Source organism: Cydia splendana, chromosome 9 (genome assembly GCF_910591565.1).
Source record: "Cydia splendana chromosome 9, ilCydSple1.2, whole genome shotgun sequence".
In the NCBI taxonomy this organism is placed as follows: Eukaryota; Metazoa; Arthropoda; class Insecta; order Lepidoptera; family Tortricidae; genus Cydia; species Cydia splendana.
In genome coordinates this window covers 13,886,620-13,912,746 of record NC_085968.1, presented here as the reverse complement: position 1 = coordinate 13,912,746, position 26,127 = coordinate 13,886,620, and the positions used below count along the sequence as shown (strand labels likewise).

At 36.9% G+C, this 26,127-nt stretch overlaps 2 protein-coding genes across 3 annotated transcripts; both read right to left on the bottom strand.

The window, feature by feature from the left end:
* Positions 1-1,875: 1,875 nt before the first annotated feature.
* LOC134793649 (formylglycine-generating enzyme) lies at positions 1,876-4,642 on the bottom strand. The gene is made up of 4 exons (XM_063765286.1): positions 3,922-4,642; positions 3,443-3,614; positions 2,769-2,928; positions 1,876-2,095 (listed from the first exon to the last, which is right to left on the bottom strand). Exons 1-4 carry the CDS (start codon positions 4,436-4,438, stop codon positions 1,955-1,957), a joined length of 990 nt encoding a protein of 329 aa, XP_063621356.1. The 5' UTR covers positions 4,439-4,642; the 3' UTR covers positions 1,876-1,954.
* Positions 4,643-8,019: 3,377 nt separating this feature from the next.
* LOC134793648 (traB domain-containing protein-like) lies at positions 8,020-25,331 on the bottom strand. 2 transcript variants are annotated; one of them, XM_063765285.1, is made up of 9 exons: positions 25,100-25,330; positions 21,961-22,115; positions 21,617-21,741; positions 15,346-15,472; positions 14,447-14,592; positions 10,398-10,555; positions 9,739-9,844; positions 9,036-9,141; positions 8,142-8,215 (listed from the first exon to the last, which is right to left on the bottom strand). In XM_063765285.1, the coding sequence occupies exons 1-8, from the start codon at positions 25,188-25,190 to the stop codon at positions 9,135-9,137; spliced, it is 915 nt and encodes a 304-aa protein (XP_063621355.1). In that variant the 5' UTR covers positions 25,191-25,330; the 3' UTR covers positions 8,142-8,215; positions 9,036-9,134. The 2 variants fall into 2 exon arrangements, with proteins under 2 accessions (XP_063621354.1, XP_063621355.1); XM_063765284.1 differs by lacking the exon at positions 9,036-9,141 and having other exon boundaries at positions 8,020-8,215; positions 25,100-25,331.
* Positions 25,332-26,127: the final 796 nt, after the last annotated feature.

Sequence of the window (26,127 nt, the reverse complement as noted above, 5' to 3'; positions counted from 1 at the left end):
CGTCGACTAGTATCATCAATTTTGCATTATTTCGACTTTTCTTGTAAGAGCGCTCTTAACAAATTAACACATATCAGTGAAAGAATAAGGATCAAAGTCAAATGGCGTTCTAACAGTTTTAATCTTCTGTCTAAAGATGGCAGTAAACGTACTGTGGCTACATAATTTTCCATGACAGTAACTCTCTATACACTCTATTCTCTTTGGTGGAGGTATACCTACTGGATGTATCTACGTAAGTCTAAGTCCTTAACATATTATCTGAGTATTATTAAGTTTAGTCAGAAAAAAAATCTGTCACAATTTGCGTGGACTTGGGCAATTTCGGTATTCGTTCAACACATTATTACTTAATCATAAAAAAATGTATATAATACTACCTACGAAGTCTTCCAAGTATTTTGTCGATCAAATAGTTATACCTATTACCTACCTAAATGAATAAAGGCTCCTCTTCACGTTGCGCCAACGCCAACGCCAACGAGGGACGCATTTATGCGATAGAGGGAGCAAGTGATATTGCTATCTCATTCTACCGCATGGCTGCGTCCCTCGTTGGCGTTGGCCCAACGTGAAGAGGAGCCTTTATTCATTTAGGTCTTAGGTAATAGGTATAACTATTTGATCGACAAAATACTTGGAAGACTTCGTAGGTAGTATTATATACATTGTTTTATGATTAAGTAATAATGTGTTGAACGAATACCGAAATTGCCCAAGTCCACGCAAATTTGTGACAGATTTTTTTTCTGACTAAACTTAATAATACTCAGATAATATTTTAAGGACTTAGACTTACTGATGTGCCACTGGAAATGTCCAAAGTTGCGAAATTTATGCAATGGTAAATTCGGAAACTTCCCATATTTTTCTATGGCGATTTTAACTTTCGGTTTCCAAAATATAAATTTTTGTAAACATTTACAAAATTCAACGCCACTTGCACATCTGTTACTTATGGTGTTTCGATATGCGTCGACATCTATTAAAATAATCAATTTGGTACTTGCGAGTTTTGTCATTTTGTAAAAGGCAGCTAAAGGCGGAAACCTACTACGAAGTGGTTCCATTTTTAATATGATAAATAGCGACTTCAAAACACACGTAAGCATGGCCGTGCGCTATAGTGGGCATCCGCCTTTAACAGATGATAGCAAATACGAGTATATAAGGTATATTGATTTACTGTATAAACTTTCAAAAGAGACTATCGCAATATATAAAAAAAAATTACACACCGTGTTTTTTTTGATTTCCGTTAATTTCAAGGGTGCATTCCTGAGCTTAAATCAAGTAACTTTCTCAAAGACACCGATGTTCTAATTAAGTCCATTTCGGAGATAATCCATAATTTATTTTTTTCCTATAAGGCCTCTACAAGCGTGTACACTTGCCTTAGGGCCGGCTTACATATTGATTAGTGTTTAGAATGAGTTCATACATTTGCTACTAAACTTAAGTACAATCTCGGTCGATTGATGTACGAAATGACATTGATATGTCACAGATTTCAATTGTTTGGTTGAGTTAAATGTAATGCCCGTGTTACAACAACGCTATATGCTACATTTAATTACTTTTTAAACAAAAAAAAAACAAAAAAGAAAACAAAAAAAAAATTTTTTTTTTTAATTAACTATGCCATTTAGTTCTTATAAACGTACTTTACTATACCCCGAAGTTAACGGAATTCAATAAAAACACGGTGTAGAAGAGCACGAACGCTAACTGATTGTCACACCAATACGATTATATGGTTTTACGGTTGAAATTACCGATACCTACATCACTAAAGCACATCCATGAGTTATGCCATAGAGTTAACCCTTTGAACGTCAGTCGTCATGCCTATTGTACTATGTATTATAATGCGCCATTGTAATGTTTATTGGAATGCACGAAGGTTAATAAGACTAACCATGGGCATCTGTGGCCGTTTTTAGCGGTCAAGGGGTTAAGCTGACTTTGCACATCGGAAGCCCAAATTTCCCGCCGAGCTGTCTTCGGTGTTGTGAGATCGCGCGGAGCATCTGTAGCGGTAGCAGTATGAGCGATGGCATAAGTATGAACCACCCTTTTTCACCTTTTCTTTTGGCTGAAAAGAAATACCAAATCTTTAGGACTGTATAGCAATACCGTCTTTACCATAAGGGCACACAGGGCCCCCATTCTCAGGGGGCCTCGGAGGACAGACAGTAACAGTATACTAAATAGAAGATCATAGTAGGAAAATGTTAGTCTACTTAATTCGCTTTCTTTACTTTACAAAAGGGCCCCAAATTCTTGAGTGACCAAGGGCCCCAGCAAAGTTTAAGATGGCCTTGTGTATAGAAATCAAAAAGTTTAGTTATCAACTTATCATTATCAGCTCTATTGAGGTAAGGGAGATACAAGTATAATATTTGTTTAGGAAGGGTTTAATACTGATTAACTCGTAGGCAAAATATCAGATGTAGGCACTAATATTGCATGTTTGTCAAAACTATCATAGAAGAAGGCATTACCATCGAAGATTGCTAAACAGAACAATATCAACAAAAACAGTATGAATGGTAGTTGGGAATTACTCATAATTATTTTTAGGCTTTCAACTGATTATTTAAGACATTGAGGTAAGTATTAGGAATTATTTAGCAACAAGACAAGCATGAAGACCATCAAAAACTCCTATGGAAAGCATAAAGCTTAAGATTAAATTGTAACCATGCACTGTTGACATCTTTGGAAGTCTTAAGGGTTAAATATATGTAACATGTGTTCATACTTACAGCATCTTTAGACCAGGAGTCTTCAGTCCACTCCCACACATTCCCAGCCATATTATGAAGACCAAAACCATTTTGCTCAAACAAGTTCACAGGATTGGTGCCAATGTAACCATCCTTTGCAGAGTTGTGATTGGGAAAGGTTCCTTGCCATATGTTTGCCCTGAAAAATATATTGTGTACTATCGAGTTCTAAATTTCACTACACAGACTACAGTTTGCTAGACTTACAATTAAATTGATATAAGAACACAAAGATTAGACCCAATATAATATAAATCTGTTATGATCAAGTACCTAAACAATGCATTTTCATCAGAGATCATCACAATCAACAGTAATTCATGACAAACTAAGTCAAATTATACAGAAAAAGTGTTTAAAATTGTAACCTCCTATTCCTCCTAAAAGGCTCAGTGAAACAAGAAACAAATCCAAAATTTGGCACTGAATTTGAACCTATAGTGTAGGAAATAGAGTTGATTTTGGTTCGCGTGAAAATTGATTGAAACAAAACTCTAATCTGATTGAAAATTATTAAAAAATTACATCAAACTTTACTATTTGTAGGACCGTGAGCCTTACAAGGTAAAGGCGCCATAGTAATAAATCATATTTTTAACTTTGCTCAAGACAATATATATACTAAAAAAAAATTTGACATTTGCACCACTTACATATGTGTTCTATCAGGAAACAGCTTGTCTCCCCAGGGGTACTTGGTCAGGCGCTTCCCACCGCGGCAGGCGGCCTCCCACTCCCCTTCAGTTGGCAGGCGAGCCCCTCTCCACTTGCAGTAAGCTTGAGCATCTCTCCAGGACACATGGATCACAGGATGGTCCATTGAGTCTGAAATTGTACTTGTACCACTTACATATACATATGTGTTCTATCAGTAAATAGCTTAACTCCCTGGGGGTACTTGGTCCCGCATTTCCCGCCCCTCACTCCCCCCTCAGCAGGCAGGTGAGCTAGAACAGCTTTACAAACTTTATTCTCTAGCCACCCCAAGACATCGAAATTGCATTTAGCTTGGCATCCTATGTTATAACTATGACCTTCTGTTAAAGAAATAAACTTCTACCAAAAAAATAAAACAATTGTACACATATTTACAAAAAAATTAACAAAATCATTATGTATGCATAGAAATTACCTTGAATACTTGAATCAGGGCCATAAGGATGCTTCCAATTAGCTCCATCAACTTTATACCACCACGGAGCTTGAGCCACTCTGAAGTCTTGTAATTTTTCTCTGAATGTAGCATTCAAAAACGTTGTAAAAACAAAACTGTCCCCAAAAATTTCCGCTTCAGTCTTATAATTTGTAGATGAAACAAATTTCAGGAAGTCCTTATTTGAGACTTCATATTTATCCATTAGGAATGTTTCTAATTTAATTATTCTTTGAGGTCCCTCATTATCAGCTTGGATCATGACGTCATCAGTTCCGAGTTGGTATTCACCCGCAGGAACAACCACCATATCACTCGATGCGTCTTCTACATTAGAGTGATTTTCAGACGGACAATTATCGGCTTCCGATTGCTTCGTATGATCTAGGTATTTACTTTGAATGCCTTGCGCCCGGTCAACAGTACATCCGCATTTAGTGTTTTCATTGTAAACACACGCAATATTCAGCATACAAATAAGCAACACCCTAAACATAATTGTTGTAATTGAAACTCGCAATATAAACAAAACTCTAAAAATGATCGACAGGTAAATATACAAAACGCATGATATTTATTTTCATAATTCGAAGAAAGTAGGATATTGCACTTATAATTATAGTAACATCATTTAAAAATTATGAAAAAATACAAGTTGCATTAAAATAATTTAAATAAATACAAATGAAACTTTCGACCATCCATTCTTTTGACGCAGATAATGTTACTGTCACTGTCAGTGTCAAATGTTAGAGATGTCATTGCAGGGAACGTTCAAAGGACTCCACTGAGCTTACAACAAATCACATGCAATTTTCAAAACACACGCCCACCCCCTCTTCCCCTCTTGTAGTCCTGTGACCTATTTTATAAAGCTACAAGTTACAATTTACAAGCGGAAGTCTCGTTCTAACACATAGGGTTAGAAAGAGACTTCCGCTTGTAAATTGTAACTTGTAGCTTTATAAAATAGGCCACTGGTAGAGTCCTGTTATTACCATCCCGCTAGCGTGGGTGTTTAAGCAATCGAACCAACCAGCTTAACATGACCGAGCGATGTACTACCCGAGCGTAATTGGAATGCGAGCCTATGCTGCTTAGTCCGAGCAGTCAGCCCATCCGAAGCGCGCCCTAAGCGGTTTTAATAACAACCATGCTCTTATGTAGCCAGACTACAAATTATGAATACCTACATATTCCAGCTCTGCGTCGTGTTATAATTGAATAGAACGAAATGAAGTAGCTGTATAGTATTTTATGCAACCGTTGTTTAAGGCCAAGCGCGCACCACGATTTTTATTTTTGCGACACGATTTTAGAATCGCGCTGTAATATATCGCAGAAAATCCACTGCGCGCACTGCGATGAAAAAGTCGACGATTTGTTCATTCTCATCATGGATTTCGTACCAGTCGCTTGTCGTGAAACGTGTCTTCTTATAGACACAAAGGTGATCTCCTTCTATTTCCATAATTAAACGGTCAACATGAAGCGTCTCATCTTGTGGTTCCATTGGAGAAGCAGGTCCCGATATGTTGACGCTTGGAGAGCCAAATGCCGACTGAGGTCCGGGGTGCGATTTTATAATCGCAGTGCGCGCGGGGCCATACAGCTCCGTATGCTGCAATTCACTTTGCGACAATCGCGTCGCGAGCAGTCGCGGAAAAATGTGACAAATCACAATTTTAAAATCGCTGCGATTTTTTTGTCGCATATGCGCGCACTGCCATATAAACACATACGTTATATTTCTGCGAATAAATTATCGCGCGACAAAAAGTCGTGGTGCGTGCTTGGCCTAAGAGAGGTCAAAAAAGGCGAGTGGCATGAGTAACAATTTGAGGCGAAGCCGAAAATTGTTAATACAGACGCCACGAGTAAAAAATTGTAAATTTAACAAATATTTTTAAATCAAGAAGTAGCAAAAATGGAGGGTACGGGCGGGAAAAGAATGAATGAATGAATAAAATTAAAAAAAAATGTCTATGGTTCACTTATTTGTCAGAGATGACATTTAAAATAAGGTTGGCAACACTGTATTTCATTCAATATTTTTTAAGTGGTCATTACACGAAGTATCGTAAAATCGTCAAAAAGATACTGCGTGTATGCACAAATTCTTTTTTGGGGAATAGACTAAAGACTTGTCTTGACAACTATAAGGCCCCATTCGCACGGCAGCTTTTTCAACGCGCGTTAAAAAATCGTTTGAATGACACAAATGGATAGCCATGTATGTATTCACACGACAGCGGTGGCGCTTTTTATCAAGCGTTGTTGGATTTTCGACTTTAAGTCTTGGACGTTAAATCGAATTTAGAGTGCGGACAGATTCAAGCGCTTTTTTAACGCGCGTTGAAAAAACTGTCGTGCGAATGGGGGCTAAGGCACAGAATAAATAATAGTACTACCGTACAGAAAGGAAACTTCCTACAAAACCGAAGTTTGACAGCGGTTCAGGGTCGAATCATGCTTTCCCTTTCTAATATGTGGCACTATCCCTTTCGGCTATTTAGGGTTGTCAAAATTCAAGTGATTATCTTATCTATGGTCGTGCACGCAAAAGGAAGTCAAGTGGTGCCAACCCTAATAATTGCTCGGAGCAATGCTGAGCCGAGCGGAGCCGAGTTTGGCCGAAGTCAGGAGTTTCGCACCCCTGGCTAAGGTAGGGTTTTAAAGGTGTGTGCACGACTCTTTAAATGACAAATAAAAGTACGGGAGTCATAGACCTAGTATTACATAGATGAGCTAAACGCGTGCCTCCGTGAGGGACAAAACATACGCAAAGCGACAATATTAAAAACACGTTTTAACGTTCCTGACAACATACCAAAAACAATCTACGTAATTCGGTCGGGTTATTTGTTGCCCACCATAAACCATACTAAATTTTTGGTGGGGAACAAACAAAAAGTGAGACTGTGACAAGGACAAGCAATAATACCGCTTTCTCTGCTACTCCTACTGAAATTTCCATAAGTGCATCTCGTTCGGTCGTTTGGCCCCTCCCCCGTGTCATCTCTATGTTATTGTACCTCTATGACGGGAGTAGAAAAAATAATAAAACGAAATCATGGTCTAATAAAACATGGTCTTCTATTCCCAGAGTGACACAGGCCTACGTCACAATAACATGGCCGCTATATATAGCGCTATCGCATATTATCATATAGCGCTGTCGCATGATGACGTAGGCTTGTGTCAGTTAGGTGACCTAGAAAAGACGGGAATAGAGTACCAGGCGGAGTATATTATTATACCATGAACGAAATCAGTTGTGTCGGTTTTTGACTGATTTGTTTGTTCGTTTGTATAAATATGTAATTCAATTTACAGTTAATAATAATAAGATAAATTTAATCCGGATAATAAGTTAATTTCGACTTAACTAGAATGAGACTCTTCTATTTTAGTTTTTACACTTATACCGGTAAAACTGTTTTAATATTTGTGATCACTTTTAAAGCAGTTTACTGAATCACTAACTGACACATAATTATTTATTACAGCACGCTACATTTATACTATACTATTTATATTGTTTTTATTAGTATTGAATTCTAACAATATTTTGGTGGTAACTACTGGGAAAAAAATTCCCACCAAAAGGTAAAAACCAGTGGTAACTACTGGGAATTTTTTTCCCACATTTTACCACTGGTAACTACTGGGAAAAAAAATCCCACTAGTTATACCACCAACTCGGCTTGGTGGTAACTACTGGGCATTTTTATTCCCAGTAGTTACCCAGTGGTAAAATGTGGGGAAAAAATTCCCAGTAGTTACCACTGGTAAGAACTTGGTGGTAACTAGTGGGAATAACCCACGGGCTTGAGTAAATGTTTTTCGTTATAGATGGTCAAGCAAATCTTGTCAGTAGAAAAAGGCGCGAAACTCAAATTTTCTATGAGACGATATCCCTTCGCGCCTAAATTTTTCAAATTTGCCGACTTTTTCTACTGACAAGATCTGCTTGACCAACTTTAATTTACATAGGTACTCTATTTTATATTTATGAGGTTGTCTTTTTTTTGAACACTCATATCCGTTACAAAATACAGTAGAAAAACTGCTCAATGATTGTTTGTAATTATTTATTATAAATAACTTTGCTTAAATAATTACATCTGCAATTTATATTTTCAACAAACCTGTCTCAATGGAGCCTACTTAGCCAAATATCAATCTGTAGAAGAATGAAAACACCAGAAAATAAAACGTATATTTGAGGCCATTCCAAAACAATACAGAATACAACGGCGGTTGAGGAATCCTGAAAAGATTAAATTTGTTATTAGGATTGGGTATCAGTTAGGGTAATTCGCCAGTAACTGGCCGGTTTTAGTAACTGGCCACCCTAAAGTAAAAATGAATTCTATTCACCTATAAACAGAATTCATTTTAGTATGAGGCGGCTAGTTATTGAAACCTTATACTAAAATGAACTCTGTTTATAGGTGAATAGAAGTCATTTGGTGGCCAATTACTAAAACCGGCCAGTTACTGGCGAATTACCCTACCTAGCTATCAATAATCAATTCATACAACTCTATATCAGTGGTGCATTTCATTGAAAATAAGGACTGGAGAAACTGCGTACCCTAATGTTTAGAAATAAACAAAGGAAAATAAAAAAAATAATCATTGTCTCGGGCGAGACTCGAACTCGCGACTCCTACATACCAACCTAATATAGCCCGCCATTAAATAGGGAGTATTACTGCAATGTTCTGCCGCCAGAGTGCAGCACTAGTTTATTTAGTAAACTTATACATACTAGGCATTAGGCACTATGACATTGATGCATCAAGGCGGTTTGTTTACCTACAGGGGGCCTACCGCGAAACGCGAAAAACAAAATTTTCTTTATCTGCCTCTCTATCGATCGAATAGGCAAGAGTGATAGAGAGGCAGTAACCGAACTTTCGATTTTCGTGTTTCGCGGTAGGCCCTGTGATTGCGCTTGTGACGCCCACTATCCAGAGTTTTGCGTAATATTCCCTATTGATTGGTTGGATTTTTCGATGCCACCTTTAATATATGGAGATATTCTATACTATTATTAAAACGTGAAAAAAAGGAATAGTTCTCACCTTCATTATGAGATGGGTACCGTCTAGGTTAACATTTGTGTAAATCAGTTACAAATTTTCGTAACAAAATATATTTTTCGAGTTGTCATTGAAATTAAATTATTGACTGAAAATAAGTAAACAAAATTAATCTCAGTCGTACAATCTTTGAAAATACATGTAGGTAAGTAACAAATCAATATAAAAAATAATTTTATTACAAACGACATTGACAGGAGCCATGAATGTTTCAAAAGGCTATAATACTATTAAATATTTCATCAAATAAATATGGCAAAGTATGTACGACCGTGATCCTACGATGAACTAAAAATGACACCACGACCGTTTTACTAACTACATGCTGAGAGAGAGCCGACATTTCCTATTTGGGGATAGAGGTATTCCTGCCTGGTAACACTACTAACAAATTGAATTTACCAGCAACCTACCTTCATAACCCCGCAGTGGTTAGGCATCAACTATCTACATCTACTCAGCTACTCACCATGGAACAAATCGCATGCGATTTTAGATACATTGCCGACTAAGTAGGTTCAACGGATTCAATTGATCGATTATAAGTCGCAAAGTATCCAAAGCGTAATGCGATTTGTTGCAAGGCGAATAGGTAGTGAACGTAGAAAAAGTGTCGCGCTATTCGCCTTGCAACTAGCGCGAGTGTGTAAGTGCGGAGTAACAGCATTTTACAATGAAATCTTACCGAAGAAGTGGTAAGATATCCTCCTGCTTCATACGTCCGTAGTATTTTGTAATGCCATCAACATGGCCCATTCCTACGACGGCTAATACCCTTGCATGCTTAGCCGCTGTAAATTGAGTAATATTAAGAGTCCGATGACGTAGGTAGACCATTCGAAGAATATCATAGACGACCAAGAATGCCAGACTTACTACGCAAGTTTTTTTTTGTAGTAGCCATTTCAGTTTTACAAGGGCACTGCACTATTTCTCACAACATAATTTTAAAAAATCAGGAAAAGTGGTCTAGGATTGGTCAGGATCCTTACACCCTCATTACCCGTTTTGGACTAGGTAAGTACCTACGCAATTTCTTGGTACCTATTCCTCAAATACCCTACCTCTCCCCAACCCTCCCTATACTTCTAAGTACCGGCTAACCCTTTTTATTACACCACTCTGTCCGACGATTAGGCTTCGAGAAATAGTGTAGTCCAAAATATGTTTATGGGAGAAGACTTACCCCTTTATTCATAAAGGCGCTACAAACCCCAATTAGCTAATAATCGTTTGTCCTTATTTATCATTTTGACTTATGTATTTGTAAGAAAGGGTTAAAACATAATTTAACTAAATCAGTCCGGTAAAGTTTTATCAATAAGGGAGTATGTATTTACTCACTATTACGAACACACTCCTGTAAAGAATAGGCTAGACATCGATCGCGTTCGTCTACGAACACATGAAATATCTTTTTGAAAGCTGGCACGTCCCGAGTGATCTCCTCAAACTGAGCTGCCACGAAGTCTTTATCCTTGTATCTTTCCAATGCGCGCTTGCTGTAAATATGTGTAATTTTACACTATACAGGGTAATCAATCCAAATGGGTCAGTATGGAGAAGTCAGAAACTATGAGAGATAGCGAAATCTGTTCTTAGGAACCATAGCTTCGATTTTAGATTTAATAATAATGGCATTCAATTTTTTTTAAATCTCTCATACATAACTGGGACTCGAACCTGGTCGAAGTCTCTGTAAACAATGTTAGGTATAAATTGCAACCTTTAAGTTATTAAGGGGCCGGGGTATATGACGTTTTCGATTTAGACCTCACTTTGTGACCATAATTTGTTCAATAAATGTTTAATAATTGCATTAAATTACACGTAAATTTGTTCACGAAGAAACCGTGTACCGACTCTTCATGCCATTATATTTTTAATTTGCTGTTATTATCTACAAATCGACACTAAAAGCATCAAAAAATCAAAATATGGAGTTCCGTTTGAGAACGAAGCAAAACAATTTTGTCTTTGACAGTAATTGAATTATTGTGTGATTTTGAAAGCTAGATAATTCAACTACCAATTTATTATCGATTTATATTTTTACTCACAAAGACAACACAGAAATTCAATCTCAAATGTAAACTTTCGAACAATTTCCATACATTGACGACATCACTCAATTCTTCTTCAAGTCAGATGCCCGCTGGGGCTGCACCGGAGCACACGTATACTTCTTCAAATGAAAATGACAGCTTGATTTGCTTGCTTTTGACAATTATATTTACATTAAATCATATACGCACACGAGAAAGCATACCAGTAGATAAATTGTATTTCAAAAAATAGGGTACATAAATATCAGCTCGCGTCTCATTTAAATTTGATTTGCTGTTATTTACGGGTCATAATGGTTGAAAACCGCAGTAAACTATCTTAAAACAATACGATTACAGTCGAATTTAAGTATTATGTTCCTTCAAAACTCGCTTAAAATGAAAAAAATTTAAAGACTCATTTTTACTGATTGGGATTAATTTTCATTATGGTGGTATTCATTTTGCGTCATTTTAAAAACGTATTTGACTTCTGTACGTCAATGAATTTTGATGACAATTGTAATCTTGTATTATATTATAGAACTTTTATCTTAAAATATTGCCTATTAACAGGAAGCGTTATGTAACTCGTATAAGTAATACCTGAAAGTCTTGTACCTAGATCTGTAATACCATGGATTGCGACGAATAAATGATTATGATTATGCCGTTCGTTCCGTCTATATGTATAATGCGTGTACGTGCTGTTCTCTGAAAATCTTCATAAAAAATAACGGCTAGACCAGCACTAAGTACTAGCGAGTTTTTGCGGCTTTGGAGACCGAGATGAAGCTTACAGGCCAATACCGATGCAGTGGCGGTACTTCCATACAAGCCCAAAAGCCGGGCTTGCCTTACCGAAAATACGTAGTGATAAGATCAATAATCAATATAGATTATTTTTAAACCGCGCGCCAAATGAACCCGTATTATTAAATTCAAGCCAAAGCGCGCGGACCGCGGCGCCAGCGTGTTGCAAATTTTTGCCGTGGTGGCGACTCGTCCGCGCGAAAGAAATCAGGCATATTATGTTCTAGCTATCCTATTCGCACTCGTCGGCTTGCAACCGGGCTTGCTTTTTCGTCCCGCTCTTGGCCCTTTAAGCCTACAAACGCCATAGAACGATGTAACTATTTGTTGGTATGTATAGCAATTTTATAAGGCGATTTAAAGCCTGGCTTTTGGTGTGAAGTTGCTGCATAAGTTCACACGGGCACGCGTTTACTTCAAGTGTATTATTATTTAGTCAAGTCCAAAGTAACTAAAGCTCAATTTATTTAAGTGAATTTGAATTTTCTTTTTCTTTCTTTTTTTTTTTTTTATAAATAAATATTATAGGACATTTTTACACAATTTGACTAAGCCCCACGGTAAGCTCAAGAAGGCTTGTGTTGTGGATACTCAGACAACGATATATATAATATATAAATACTTAAATACATAGAAAACAACCATGACTCAGGAACAAATATCTGTATCATCATACAAATAAATGCCCTTACCAGGATTCGAACCCGGGTCACTACCGACTAGGCCAGACCGGTGAGACCGGTCGTCAATTAAGTAGTGAATGTGGATTTGTTTGTTTGTTGTGATGTTTATAAGTGTTAACAATGGATGAAGTTGTTCCTTGTGACGGTATGAGATGCGTCCACGTTCCTATTACTCAACGAAGACAAGGTAAAATCGTTAAACTTTGTAGAAAAACGGGATATCATTTCCAACACCCGACTTGTGTATTCTCAGGTAAGTCAGTCGCATTAAGAGAAAATTTTGTACGGCCGTTTACAAAAGACAAGGATTGTAGGTTTACTCCAATTAAGGCATAATTAGAGTGACAGAGAACGAAGCATGCAAAAGTTGCAAACTTCAGTGTTCGCGGTAGGCCCTCTATGTTTGTAAAATTCTATCTAGTAGTTATAGTAGTACTTAGTATGCCCTGTGTGCTATGATAACTCGCCGCGATACGCTAACAAATTCATTTGAGTCCAAAGAGTGAGATTGGACATTTATTACGAAAACATATCTTTCGGCTTGCCTTACTCCGAAACCCTAGGCACGCTACTGTACCGATCTGGCCTGGTTATTGTTATGTATACCTATGTATCGAATGTTTTATAAATTTACTATAAACAGCAATGTTTTATTGTTTTTTTGGGTTGTTGAAAAAAAAATAACCTCGAAGACTAAGGCTCTGCTCCCGCCTTAGTCTTCTAACCTAACCATATCCAAGTCGGCTCTGTCCAGGAAGGTCTTGCTCGCTCGCTGCCACTGGCTTCAAATATTAAAATATACATTATAAAAAGTCCAACAACTCGGCCATTTTTTATTTTTTGGTATGTATTGTGTCTTTTTATTATTTGTAACTTGCCTAATGTATGAAAAGCGAACTGTAGCTTCAACGAAACGTTATTCGTCCAAGAGTTGTTCGACCAAGTGAAAGATTTGACAAATGATAAGTCTCCCAAAAGTTTAGAGGCGTTATAATAATCTGCTTTACAATAATTCTACCAATTGAAACGTTGTCATACAAAAATTTTGTAATCGTTAGTTGTCAAAGTAAAACGTCGGCGAAATGTTGGTTGGCAAATGAAATTCCGCCAAAAATAGTTCTGCGAAAAGGCAGAACACCGAAATTTTACCCACCGCTACCGTCGCCTTAAGTGTTCCATTTTCAAATTTTAAATAAATTGGCACGCCCGCTGAACGAATGCGTTTGTATGCATAATATCGATGGATAAGATTAAGTGGTCTATTCAGATAAATGATTCATAATAATGACCGATTCATATTAATGACAACATTTTGCAAATTATTTAAATTGTGGGCATTTCAGTCTAATGTGTACACAAGATTTCATAGCAAAATTTGGCCCTTATACTTTCAGGATCAATTATAAAAACAAATACTACATGTGATTACATAAAGAATATTGACCAGGTTCGATTCCCGATTATGTATGAGAGTACAAAAAAAAGTTTGAATGTCATTATTATTAAATCTAAAATCGACGCCATGGTTCCTAAGAACAGATTTCGCTATCTCTCATAGTTTCTGACTTCTCCATAGTTCCATACTGACCCATTTGGATTGATCACCCTGTATACCTACATATGCCTGTGACCTACAACCTCTTTCATTATTCAATGTTCTTTATTATGTCTATGTTTTATGTATACTCTGACACAGCGACATTGTCAGTAGAAAAAGGCAGCATTTTAAAAATGTAGGCGCGAACAGTTGACTACCCTTAAAAAAAAACACTTTTTTTAACCGATTCGGTGTGTTTCAGTATAGTTACGATATGAAGTCGGTAAAAAATCAGATAGGTATAAAGATACATACTCTAACGGTTTGGATTGGCTTGACGACGTCAAATGATATAGCACTTGACCGAGTTCAAAAACGCTTAAAGACTGAAATGCTCTGGCTATCGTTATTTGGATGGGTCTATCGCCAAGATACATTTTGCAACCTGGTATTTTCTGCATCTGAAAAGTTTTTTTATTTTATTTTTTAAAGTAGTGGGTCCTCGCTTCGACTAGGGGCGGCCCACAACTCTAATTACGACTCGGCCACGACATCGAGCGACTTGCGACGGCGGGAGCGATAACCATAGGTTGGAGCGTGACACAGCGATCGGACCTTTCGCTCCAACCTATGGTTATCGCTCCCGCCGTCGCAAGTCGCTCGATGTCGTGGCCGAGCCGTTAGAGTTAGACCAAGAAAAGTCCACAACGACTCCGACAGCACACGCACTGCAAGCGTCACTTTAACCGTCACAGCCATATTCGAACTTTAAGATACGTCAAATAATAGATATGGAAACGATATAGATCGGATATGTCAGTGTCAAACAAGTGTCAAAACCTACATATTAACCCTAGCTTCGTATGCGTTCTCCCGCGTCCTTTCCAAGCCAAGGTTAGATAATTTACTTAAATTTCAAAAGATATTACCTACGACTATGTTGAAGATTATGACGGCGAAATACTTATGTGTACAAATTATAGTTAACTAAATGACCCGGCAAACTTCGTTTCGCCTATATCTAAGTAGGTAGGTATCAATTTTTTTTGCAGTCTTAATTTTTTCTATCATAAGAACCTTCTCCTGATAATAACAAAAACAATAAAAAATTATTTGCGAAATTGGTCCACCCGTTGGTGACTAAGTGAAATAGGGATTGAATTATATGTATATATAGATTAACAAAAAAAAGTAAAAAGAGGCGTGGTACCTACTTCATGGTAGGCCCTGCGGAATTCCCCGCCTGGCGCCACATCCAGCTCCTTCGCTATGTCCGCGTATGTCTTGAGCAACATGCCGTGCAGCATACCGGACACAACGTTCTGCCCCTTCATGGCTTGTCTAAAGGAAAATAATCATCGTTACCAACATTTAAGACGATTGGTAGGCCCAATGCCCTTGAGCGTCTGGGTGGAGCTAAGCGCTCTGAGGGGCTACCGCGAAAACCGAAATTCGCAAATTGCGGGGATCTTACTCTTTTACTCCAATGAAGGCGTAATTAGAGTGACAGAGAAAAATGCCCGCAATTGACGATTTTCGGTATTGGCGGTAGCCCTACTGTACCCGCACCACCCGCTTACCCCGCTCACTGCGATCGTACGTGAATTTTGTATCGCTGCACCGCCACGAGGTTCAAAGAATAAGATACAGCCCAGAGGCGCGCAGTTGGCGCTATACTCGTATACTCTTTTGTTTGCAGATATTTTGTTGTTTGAGTATGAGTAGATCATTTACGACCTCCACTAAATGTAGTGGAGGTCGTAAATTACATTTCACGGTTAATACGACTCGCGTCCCGCGTAATACGCCAAATAAAATTATATTATTATTATATATATTACTTACCCATCCCGTTACGCACCGTGCACGTTTGTGTAATTGACATAACCGTCGTATTGGTAGAGTGTCATTCTATGAAACTTGCTAACTATGTAATCAAACTTGATGAATGAATGATTTTACTAGTAACTTTTGTTTACATAGTTAGCAAGTTCCATAGAATGATACTCTATGCAATACGCCGTTAGCCAACATTTTTTTTAATGTGTTTATTACCTACCTTATAGGTTTTTTGTTTTGTCTAATATCTAAAATTATCTTTTATCGTATCCTTATCGGCGTAAGAATGCGACGCCATCGCCATGGACCATTTGACCGCTATGGACCACGGAGTGCAAGCTATCGCTCCCATATTTATTTGCAGTCAGTTACTCCACGACTTTCTAGCTGGGCCTATCGTGGTAGCTTTGAACGAGGAGGTTATAATGTCGCTCCGTGATTTCTTTGTACCTAGCACCTACTGCTACTGTTTACGCTTGTGCTCGGCCCAAGTGCAGCCAAAAGGCTAATTTGTTGTGGCGTAATTACACTAAATCAATAACGCATGGACGTTTTAGTGTTTAAAGTATTATCAGTATTAAAGTAGTATCAGATGACCGCTTCCCATCAGGCGGCTCATTTGCTGACTATCAGATAAAAAAAGCGGCTAAGTGCGAGTCGGACTCGCCCATGAAGGGTTCCGTAGCAGCAAGTAACATACCTAATAAAATTGCGGTTTACGATTTATGACGTATTAAAATAAAACTACTTACTAGATCTCGTTCAAACCAATTTTCGGTGGAAGTTTGCATTTCAGTTCTAAGTATGGGGAACCCCCAAAATTTATTGTTTTTTTTTTATTTTTATGTGAAAATCTTAATGCGGTTCACAGAATACATCTACTTACCAAGTTTCAACAGTATAGTTCTTATAGTTTCGGAAAAAAGCGGCTGTGACATACGGACGGACAGACAGACAGACAGACAGACATGACGAATCCATAAGCCGGAACCCTAAAAGCATTTCTCGAAAGAAGATATTTAATATTTATAATATTTACACATGGCCGGGATATCCCTATTATATGCCTGCCGAGTATGATATTAAACACATAGCAAAGAAATTATATTTTATGAACGTAAGGCCGGTAAATGTTATCGCGATTGAAATAATATGTATGTATACTTACTTTTCTCAAAAAATGCGTGGAAATACTTATAAAAGTTCAAATCAGGACGGGACGTAATGACAATATTTCCACGCATGTTTGAGAAAACTTAATAAAAACATTATTTTAATAGGTAACGATCCTAAAAATGTAATAGTTTCTGAATCAAACTATATAGTATATAGGTACCTACAACATAAGTTGCCAATGTTGATAATAATTATTATTTTTTAGGAATCGAACTTCATTAAAAACGTTAAATTATAATGGCAATAATATGTCGGCGCATGTTCGAAAACATTTTTTATAAATTTCGAATGAAGCTTTGTCAAACATAAGTGGGAATATTGTCATTAGGTTTGTAATACATAATAGGCTGCGAAACACCGTGTTGCGCGCGCTAAAGGGCGTCACAACCAAATCAACTTTCTGCAGTTATTTAATCTTTGGCCACAATAACTCCAATTTTATTGCACTTGGGCTCATCGCAAGCGGGTGGATTTCAGCACAAAAAATTTCACCATACAAAAAATTAATTTTTTTAAATGTTTAATTTAACACGATTCTAGCTGGGTAAAGTAATGGGGGGCTGTATATTGAGGATATGTATGGTATTTATACAATCATTTGTGGCTTATATTTGAAGTTATCGCTTTCGGAAAATAAAAACGTAAGATGGTGATGACAACCATGGTATGGTAATGACTCTTTTATAGACGGTAATGACACTGCATGTACGGTAATGACGATTTGGGAACTAATTTACACATGTATTAAAAACGTATTAAAAAAACAAAAACTTTTTTTAATTGTAAGACTTTAGAACTTTCATAAACATTACAAATAACATGGTTTTGAACATAAGACTAGCTACATAAATTATTTTTATAAAATTATAAAAAATACATTTTATTCATATAAATAAATATATAACAAGTATTTTTATTGTATAATTTTAAATAATTCATGTTCCGAAATAGGCAATTTATGTATTCATTAATTTTTTTGGGTTTTTTCAATGTTAAATCATATTAACAATATTGTACTCTTATTATCAGTTTAAACCCGCATCTTCTTTTATCTACTGCATAACTTGGTATTTATGTCATATTATAAAATTACTGGCTTACCAATGAGTTTAATTTTTATGATATATTACTTTTTTTTTTAAAGTTTGATTCATTGCACAAGTTTGTATTTTTGTTGTTTTATTAATTAACTTTAAAAATAGCTATAATGATTTAAATCCATATATATGTTGTTTAATAGCTAAAAATTAATATATAATCAGTGTTTTATAAGTTGCAAGACCCCTACTTGTAATGCATGTCATAAGTTACAAAATGTTAGGTATTGGGTCCGGTGACTACCCAATGGTATAATTATTAATTGCTGTAATTATATATGTACATCAATTAATATAATATTATCAAAAAACATAAAGCCATCACGATAGTGAGCCAGTACCGTAGCCTATGGTCGCTTAAAACTTAATATATGTTGCTTGTTTAAATACTTTGTTTTAACACGACTAACATGCAATTACAGACTCTAAGTGGCACGATTTACATTATTAGATTATAAAAAAAAAACATTTGTATGTTCTAAGTTCTAAATGACCTAAATTTTGCCTACTTCAGTCAAAATGTTAATTAAAAACTAAGCATCCTCTAGTGTGAAAGAAATAGTTATATCTTCTTCTACATTTATAAGGTAGACATTATATAGTGTTAGAAGACATAGAGAACGTTTTTCAAACATACAGCTTAATTTCATAATGAATTATAGCAAAATAACTAGAAAAGTTTCTGAGAACCGTCATCACCATACACATGAAATCATCACCGGTCGTCATTTTTTCCCGGTGATGATGGGTATGGTGATGACGATTTGAGAGTTTCTTGTTTTTATTTCTAGAATACGAATAATAGTAGTTAATGTCTATGCTACACAATAAACTTCATGTAGTTTGCCATTCATTTCAGTAATTATTTCTAATATATCATTTGTAACTTTTTTAAACCAAAGCATAACGGTGATGATGCTCTGTTGTGACAAACTACGTTTTACAAATTTGTTCGTAATATTTCTCACGATTCAGTGATGTGACTTTATAGTGAAATCATTTTTGGCATTCTATACTAAAGTGAAAAATAGGGCAAGGACCTTTAGCGGTATTTCGTTGTTCATACACTGAGATAAGCTCACATTGACATTACCATGACGGTGTTGACGAATATTCGTGACAAAATTTTAAATATTTTTAAATGTACTTTCTCGGTGAAGGAATTATTGCATATTTTTTCATGTGTTAAACAACAACATGGAAAAGATATAAGTAAAAGAAAAATCGCAATCGTACGATAGGTATGCTATAATTTTCACTGCAAACAAAAAGGTTCAGATTTTTCCGGTCGACGGTGATGATTTTAGACACATAAAACATTTTATATAAAAAAAACTATTAAGTTATTGGAGATGGTAATTGAAGGAACATGAAGATAATAGTTCTTAAAAACATATAAAAAAGTTGCAACTCGCACAACCTACTAGTTTTTTTTATAAAGACCGAACCATAAGTTTTCGCTGGATTTTGAAATCCACCCAAGCATGGTATAATAATATACTCCGCCTGGTACTCCATTCCCGTCTTTTCTAGGTCACCTAACTGACACAAGCCTACGTCATCATGCGACAGCGCTATATGATAATATGCGATAGCGCTATATATAGCGGCCATGTTATTGTGACGTAGGCCTGTGTCACTCTGGGAATAGAAGACCATGTTTTATTAGACCATGATCGCAAGCATGCAGAATACAAGGAAGGCACGGAGCGACGAGCGACACAGTCTCCTCGTCTCAAAGCTAGCACACGACTGCCGGCCACGCCTTTTTCGAGCTACATACGCACGAAATGTCGAAAAATATTCGATTTCTTAAAAAAAAAAGATTAATTAACATTATTCTACGTTGCATTTGTAGTGTCGGTTAAAACATTTATTTTAGTTTAAAAATAACTTTAATCGAATAAACCGTTTAGTAGAAATAGGCAGATATGTCGCAAAACGGCCTCTCGTAATGCTCCTTTTTTCGAAAAATTATAAGTCACAGGAAAAAAGTCAAACGTTACAAATGTTGTACATAAAACGTAGATTCATATATATTTTTTTCATAATTTTTTGTTGAACCGTTAAGAAGATATATACTCTAGAAAGTAAGAGTTTACGGCCAAAAACGGCGTGTAGCGCCTTAACACTAGCTTTTGCCCGCGACTTCGTCTGCGTGGAATTAGTGACAGCAGCTAAAATAGGTATAGCGCCTGGATAATGCTAATAGCAATAATTCAATTCGCGCATTGCTTACTTCAATTATTAGGCAATTCGTTAACTCTTTCAATTCCACCCCCCTTTCCACTCTCTTCAGGGATGATTTCCGACATAAAAACTATCCTATGTCATTCCCCGGAACTCAAACTATCTCGATACCAAAATTCAACTAAATCGGTTCAGCAGCTTAAGCGTGAAGAGGTAACAGACAGACAGACAGACGGACAGACAAACAGATACATTTTCGCCTTTATAATATTAATAATATATAATGGATATGGATTAGAAGCTAAGCTGGTTTCTTATTTAATTTGGAACCTTATTTTATGCAAGATATTGTACCTAAGGCCTTTAGTTTAGGGATCTCTACAATACTCTGAAGTTAGTCGTGACATTATACGTAGAAAGTCTGTATTTAGTACGCCGGTATTGCTATCGTCTTGGGTCGTCCCATTCGTTTTTCGTCAAGTTCTTAAATTAGTCCTATTCTGCTTTAGTCACTCATTCTACATTCGTCGCAATCGTCGGTGGCTTTCAATGTAGAATGAGTGACGAAAGCAGAATAGGACTAATTTATGAACTTGACGAAAAACGAATGGGACGACCCAAGACGATACCAATACCGGCGTACTAAATACAGACTTTCTACGTATAATGTCACGACTAACTTCAGAGTTTTTAATGATGTAGGTATCTACCCTACTATTTTTTTATTTAATCTTTATTGCGCCATAAAAATAAGTACAAATATGTAACATGTGTTATCCTGTTTAAGATACAAATTTTAATAAAAATGCCCATACTAAATTTTATTATTACGTTAAATTAAAGTGTAGATATATTTTAATATATAGGGACCATGCGCGTTGGAGGGCCTGCCATCTTGTGGCCTGAATCGGAAACATATGTACACATGTACATTGCCAAAGCAAGTGCTACCATCTACCGTTCTCGTAAGTACGTCTCCTTGTGCATAGAAGGTTCTGCCTTCTTGTAGCTGTATTGTAGCCCACATCGGAAGCATAACGATACATTTAGATACGCCTCGCGCCAAAAATCTAACGGCTCCTATGCTGCCCCCTATAGTTCATGCACGGGGCCTATAGGCAATAATTTAAGGCTGTAGACTAGGTAGGTATTAACGAGATAAAGTGAATTGATAGATACTTACTTCATTTTGGCTGCGTCGAATTTTTTGGCATCCTCTATGAATTTTTTTTCGTCTAGCTCCAATAACGATACTCTTTGACGGCACAACTCCACCAAAATTCCGTTAGGATTCAAGGCTCTCACCACCTAAGAAAGTAAAAAATAAGTTCCTTAGATCATCCAACATTATAAAATAAATGGCAAAAATTAAAGCTAGTGGGCCACATTTTTTGAGTTGAGTTGATGATGATGACCTAGGGTGCAAGCCTTTTTTGAACAGTCATATTTTTAATGATCTACGACTACACGCTATAGTCCACGAGTAAAAAAATATTTTAGGTAAACTATAATAAATATAAATTATACCTGGGATACATCCTCCACGGATTTTTTACTAAAGTGCACGGTGCCGAGCAACACGACCGTCCCTTTTTCATCATTTTGCAACAGAGTCGCAGCGGCCGGGAGATTTAGGGAACCGTTGCTATAGTTCCTGGTCACAAACGAACTGGGTGCCGAAACTGTAACACAAAATAATATTAAACCAATTTTTTACAGTAGCCATAGAGACCAGCGGCCCTTGGTGCGCTGACGTTAAAAAAAATATAAGAAAGTTAGGTCAACGCATCCGAGAAAAAAGCGACGATCCCAGGTCAGGCGCATATTTAGTCCAGCATATTTCGCTGGCTGTTCAAAGAGGCAACGCCAGCAGCGTGCTAGGCACATTTACCCGGGTACCTATCGACCCTAGTCTGTAAATTTGTTAATTTCTATGATATTACTTTTTATATTTGTTATTGTCGTTGTCGTGTCGTAATAAACCGTTAACTAACCTGCGTTTTGCGGAAGCCATTGTCTTTTTCTCCCATACGGCGTCTCAACTGCAACACATGCTACAAGATCTCAGCACTGCGAGGAACTTCAAGGAGTTGGACTCACAATGAACAGAGCGAAAACTAAGTTGATGACCAACAGACCAAGACATGGGCTCACGGTAGAAGGGCAGGATATACAGTATGTTGATGGGTACATTTACTTAGGCTAGATAGCATCCTTCGAAAACAGACAAACCATAGAAGTCAATAGACGTATCGAAAATACCTGGAAGAGCTTCTGGTCCATGAAGGCGTTATTGAAGGGTGACCTTCCTCTGTGTCTCAAGCGCAAACTCATCGACATGTGTATTCTGCCTATGACGCTCAAACATGGTCATTAACGGAGGCTCTGAAGTCCAAACTCAAGGTCTGCCAGCGAGCGATGGAGCGCAGTATACTAGGTGTTAGCAGAACCGATCGAATCAGAAATACGGAACTGTGCTACAGAACTTGAGTTGTAGATGTGGGTGTCAAGACCGCTAAGCTTAAATGGGACTGGGCGGGACATGTCCGCCGCATGAACCCTGAAAGGTGGGCCAAAATAGTTACTGAGTGGGACCCACGGAACACCATAGATGGTGCTGGCCGAAGTGCAGGCAGACCAAAAAGGAGATGGCGGGACGACTTGGACGCATTTTATCCGGATTGGCGGGAACGTACAAACGACAGGGTTGAATGGAGGAAAGGAGGGGAGGCCTTTGCCCAGCATTGGGACGCTAAACTAAGCTAACAAATATACATTTGTCATACAATAAAATATTTGTTTACAAAATAGGGGAGACCGAGGGGTTTTGAAACAGAGGTGAGTTGAAACAATGTTAATTTCGCGGAATCTATACCCGTTGTCGAGCTGGCAACAGCGCTGTTTATCGGCGTTCCACCGCCCGCGGACCCCTCAGTGTGCGTCCTTGACTCACGGCGCGCGGTTGCGTAGTTCTAGCACACGTGTCAAAATAAATATGAAAAGTAAGTTTTCATCGTTTTTTTTCCCTGCCTACTATTTAATAATGTGTTAGTGTTTTGGCATGTATTATATATGTTTCGAAAGCTCATTGACTAAGGATTGTGATGAATAGTATTGGTGGAAATTATTAGTTGTGGTTTGGTTTTAGGTTGTGATTTTATAACGGATGGGTGGATTTTTGCTACTGAGGAGATTTGAAACAGACTGTTTCAACTCTCCTCGGTTCTATTTTGTATGGCTTCTGTTTTGTTAATACGGTGAACTTTATTTTTGTTTTGCTTTTTTTGGTTTAAGCATGCCTACGGAGTCTATCTACAGAATTGTCATCTAATATGCAACCTGTACACTCTACATCGCGTGATTGTCGTGAAACTCCTTTCTCACCTGAAACTCTCAGACCTTTGCCAAAAGCTCCACCAAGGAAAGGAAAACAGACCATTCGACGAAAGGTGAAATCAGCCGTTTTAACGGACACTCCCGTTAAAAATAAGCTGCAATTGAAGCAGCTAGGTTAGCAAAAAAGAAAGTCAAGGCTCCAAACTTCAAAGAAAAGATAACACCCAAAAGGTCAAAGGCAGCTGCTAAGAATAGTGGAAAACAGGCCAATAAAACAAGAAAAAAAATGAAAGTGAAGAGGAAGATGAAGAATGCTTCTGCATTTGTTGTTTTGAACCCTATGCAAATAGTAGAGCCAATGAGAAATGGGTCCAATGTATGGAATGCAAACTATGGTCTCATGAAGCTTGCACTGGTGGCGAGTTGTCTTATGTTTGTCACAACTGTTTATCTGTCTCTATGTCTGTCTGTTTTGTTCTTATAAGTATATTAAAGTTGATATTTGAGATTATCTAAGTTTAGGACTTGCATTTATTGCATAAGACTTATTAAGATGAAAAATTAAAGACTGGTTGCTGTGCCATTACATTAATAAGTGTCATTTAATTATAACATACGTCTCTAAGATACATATTCAAAGCTTTGTGATTACTAGTTTGTTGCTATAATTAAAAATATATTGTTAAAGTCTGATCTTAATTAAAATTTTAAGGCATAATTTGCAGAAACCTCATGATTATTTTTAAAAAGAGGTTTTGTCTTGTTTAAATTAAGCAGATATTACTTAATAAGATGATTGTTACATTTTGATTTTATTTTTTAATAAAACCCGTTTTAAATTATTTATTTTTTCTAATTTACAACCCTTTTTCTCTGATATAAATAACTGTTTCAACTCTCCTCGGTCCCTGTTTCATCTTACCTCGGTATTAGGGGAGTTGAAACAAAATGACTTGACACATTTAAGTTTAGATATCTCGCCAGCATTCATACTCATGCTATTTTTGTTGGTCTTACATAAAAGTGGAAGAAATAAGCTGTCGAATGATACCAATCTCGTACGATTCTGACAGTTAGACTTTTGTGTATGTCATAAAATGTGAAAATTGTTTCAACACCCCTCGGTCTCCCCTAATATTGAAAGGAATAGTATGTATAACTGGATTGCCAAGTCACATCCATATCATAATTTATTCAGTTCTCTTAATCTCGTTTAATCTCTTTTCAGCATGCTCGTATAAGTAAATAAACATGTCCTGATGTACTTTAGTGAGTAGTACATACTTGACAAACATTAAATAGGTATCTTATTATTCTCACTTTTACTTACATTGATTTTTTCGCAGAAAATACTTCTGCGAAAAATTTTCGGTCAAATGCCACAACAATCTGCCGGCGTGTGTCCATATTGGGTACCGCATCTCATAGTTGGTTCAAGAAATTAATTACACAATAATTTTGGCATGTTCCAGAAGGATAAGGAGAATATATTATTTAGTGCCTAAAATTCATCCATACTTGTTAATTTTATGCACCCAACGTCACTTGGATTGCATGTTATTGAAATGTCACATTGATATTAATTTGTATTTAAAACCGTTATGCCTTAAATTTATGCCAGTTAATATCATCGCAGAAAAGAGGGATGATGACACATGAAAATGTATAAAAAGTATTTTTTATCAAAAAGGTTGCGTTGTTTTTTCATTTTTATTAAGTATCTGCTTAAGTTTCCGTTTCTACGGCCACCTTAGGTCTCCGTCATCAAATCAGCTCGATGCTATTTCAGTGGCTCGATGTTAACAAAGCTGATGTGAATGTAATAAATCTATTGAACCAAATGGCCATTTTGATGTAATCTAGCTTAATTTAACAAAGCTGATGTGAATGCAATGAACCAAATGGCCGTAACATCACTATGGAAAAATCAGCTTAGATATGAAGCTTTTAGGTTACTCCGCCCGCTTTTATTTAGTTTCACCTGTCCCATTGACTGTATGTTTGTATTGTAATCCAATCTTCCAAGCTTAATGATGCCACTTTCTCCCTATTCGATTGAGCTGAAACTTTACATTCCAATGTAAGTTGGGTGTCAATGCAATATAATGGTACCATCGAGCTGATCGGATGATGTAGAGCTCTGTAATAAAACAACGCAACTTCATTGTGTTTGGCTTTATTAGAATTGTTTCGATGAGTATTAGTTGACTATTAAAAGAGTTAGCGATAATAGCTTGTAACAAAAATGAAACATTTAAATTGGTGGTTCGTAACAAGTCAACTTTTTGATAAGAAATGTACCTAAAGGAAATTGATCCAACGCCTTGAAGAAAACAAGGTGAAAAATATGGTTGTCTG

Bases quoted from the DNA above. Each gene is read 5' to 3' on its own strand.
- LOC134793649 (XM_063765286.1), bottom strand. From the start codon at position 4,438: ATGTTTAGGGTGTTGCTTATTTGTATGCTGAATATTGCGTGTGTTTAC. The intron at 2,929-3,442 runs GTAAGTGGTGCA...TATATTTTTCAG, and splicing joins TTTCCTGATAGAACACATAT to GGCAAACATATGGCAAGGAA. The intron at 2,096-2,768 runs GTAAGTATGAAC...ATTTCTTTTCAG, and splicing joins ACTCCTGGTCTAAAGATGCT to CCAAAAGAAAAGGTGAAAAA.
- LOC134793648 (XM_063765284.1), bottom strand. From the start codon at position 25,190: ATGCGGTACCCAATATGGACACACGCCGGCAGATTGTTGTGGCATTTG. The intron at 21,742-21,960 runs GTATAATTTATA...TTACTTTCTTAG, and splicing joins CCGTGGAGGATGTATCCCAG to GTGGTGAGAGCCTTGAATCC. The intron at 8,216-9,738 runs GTAAGATTTCAT...TAATCTTTTCAG, and splicing joins GATATCTTACCACTTCTTCG to GATTCCTCAACCGCCGTTGT.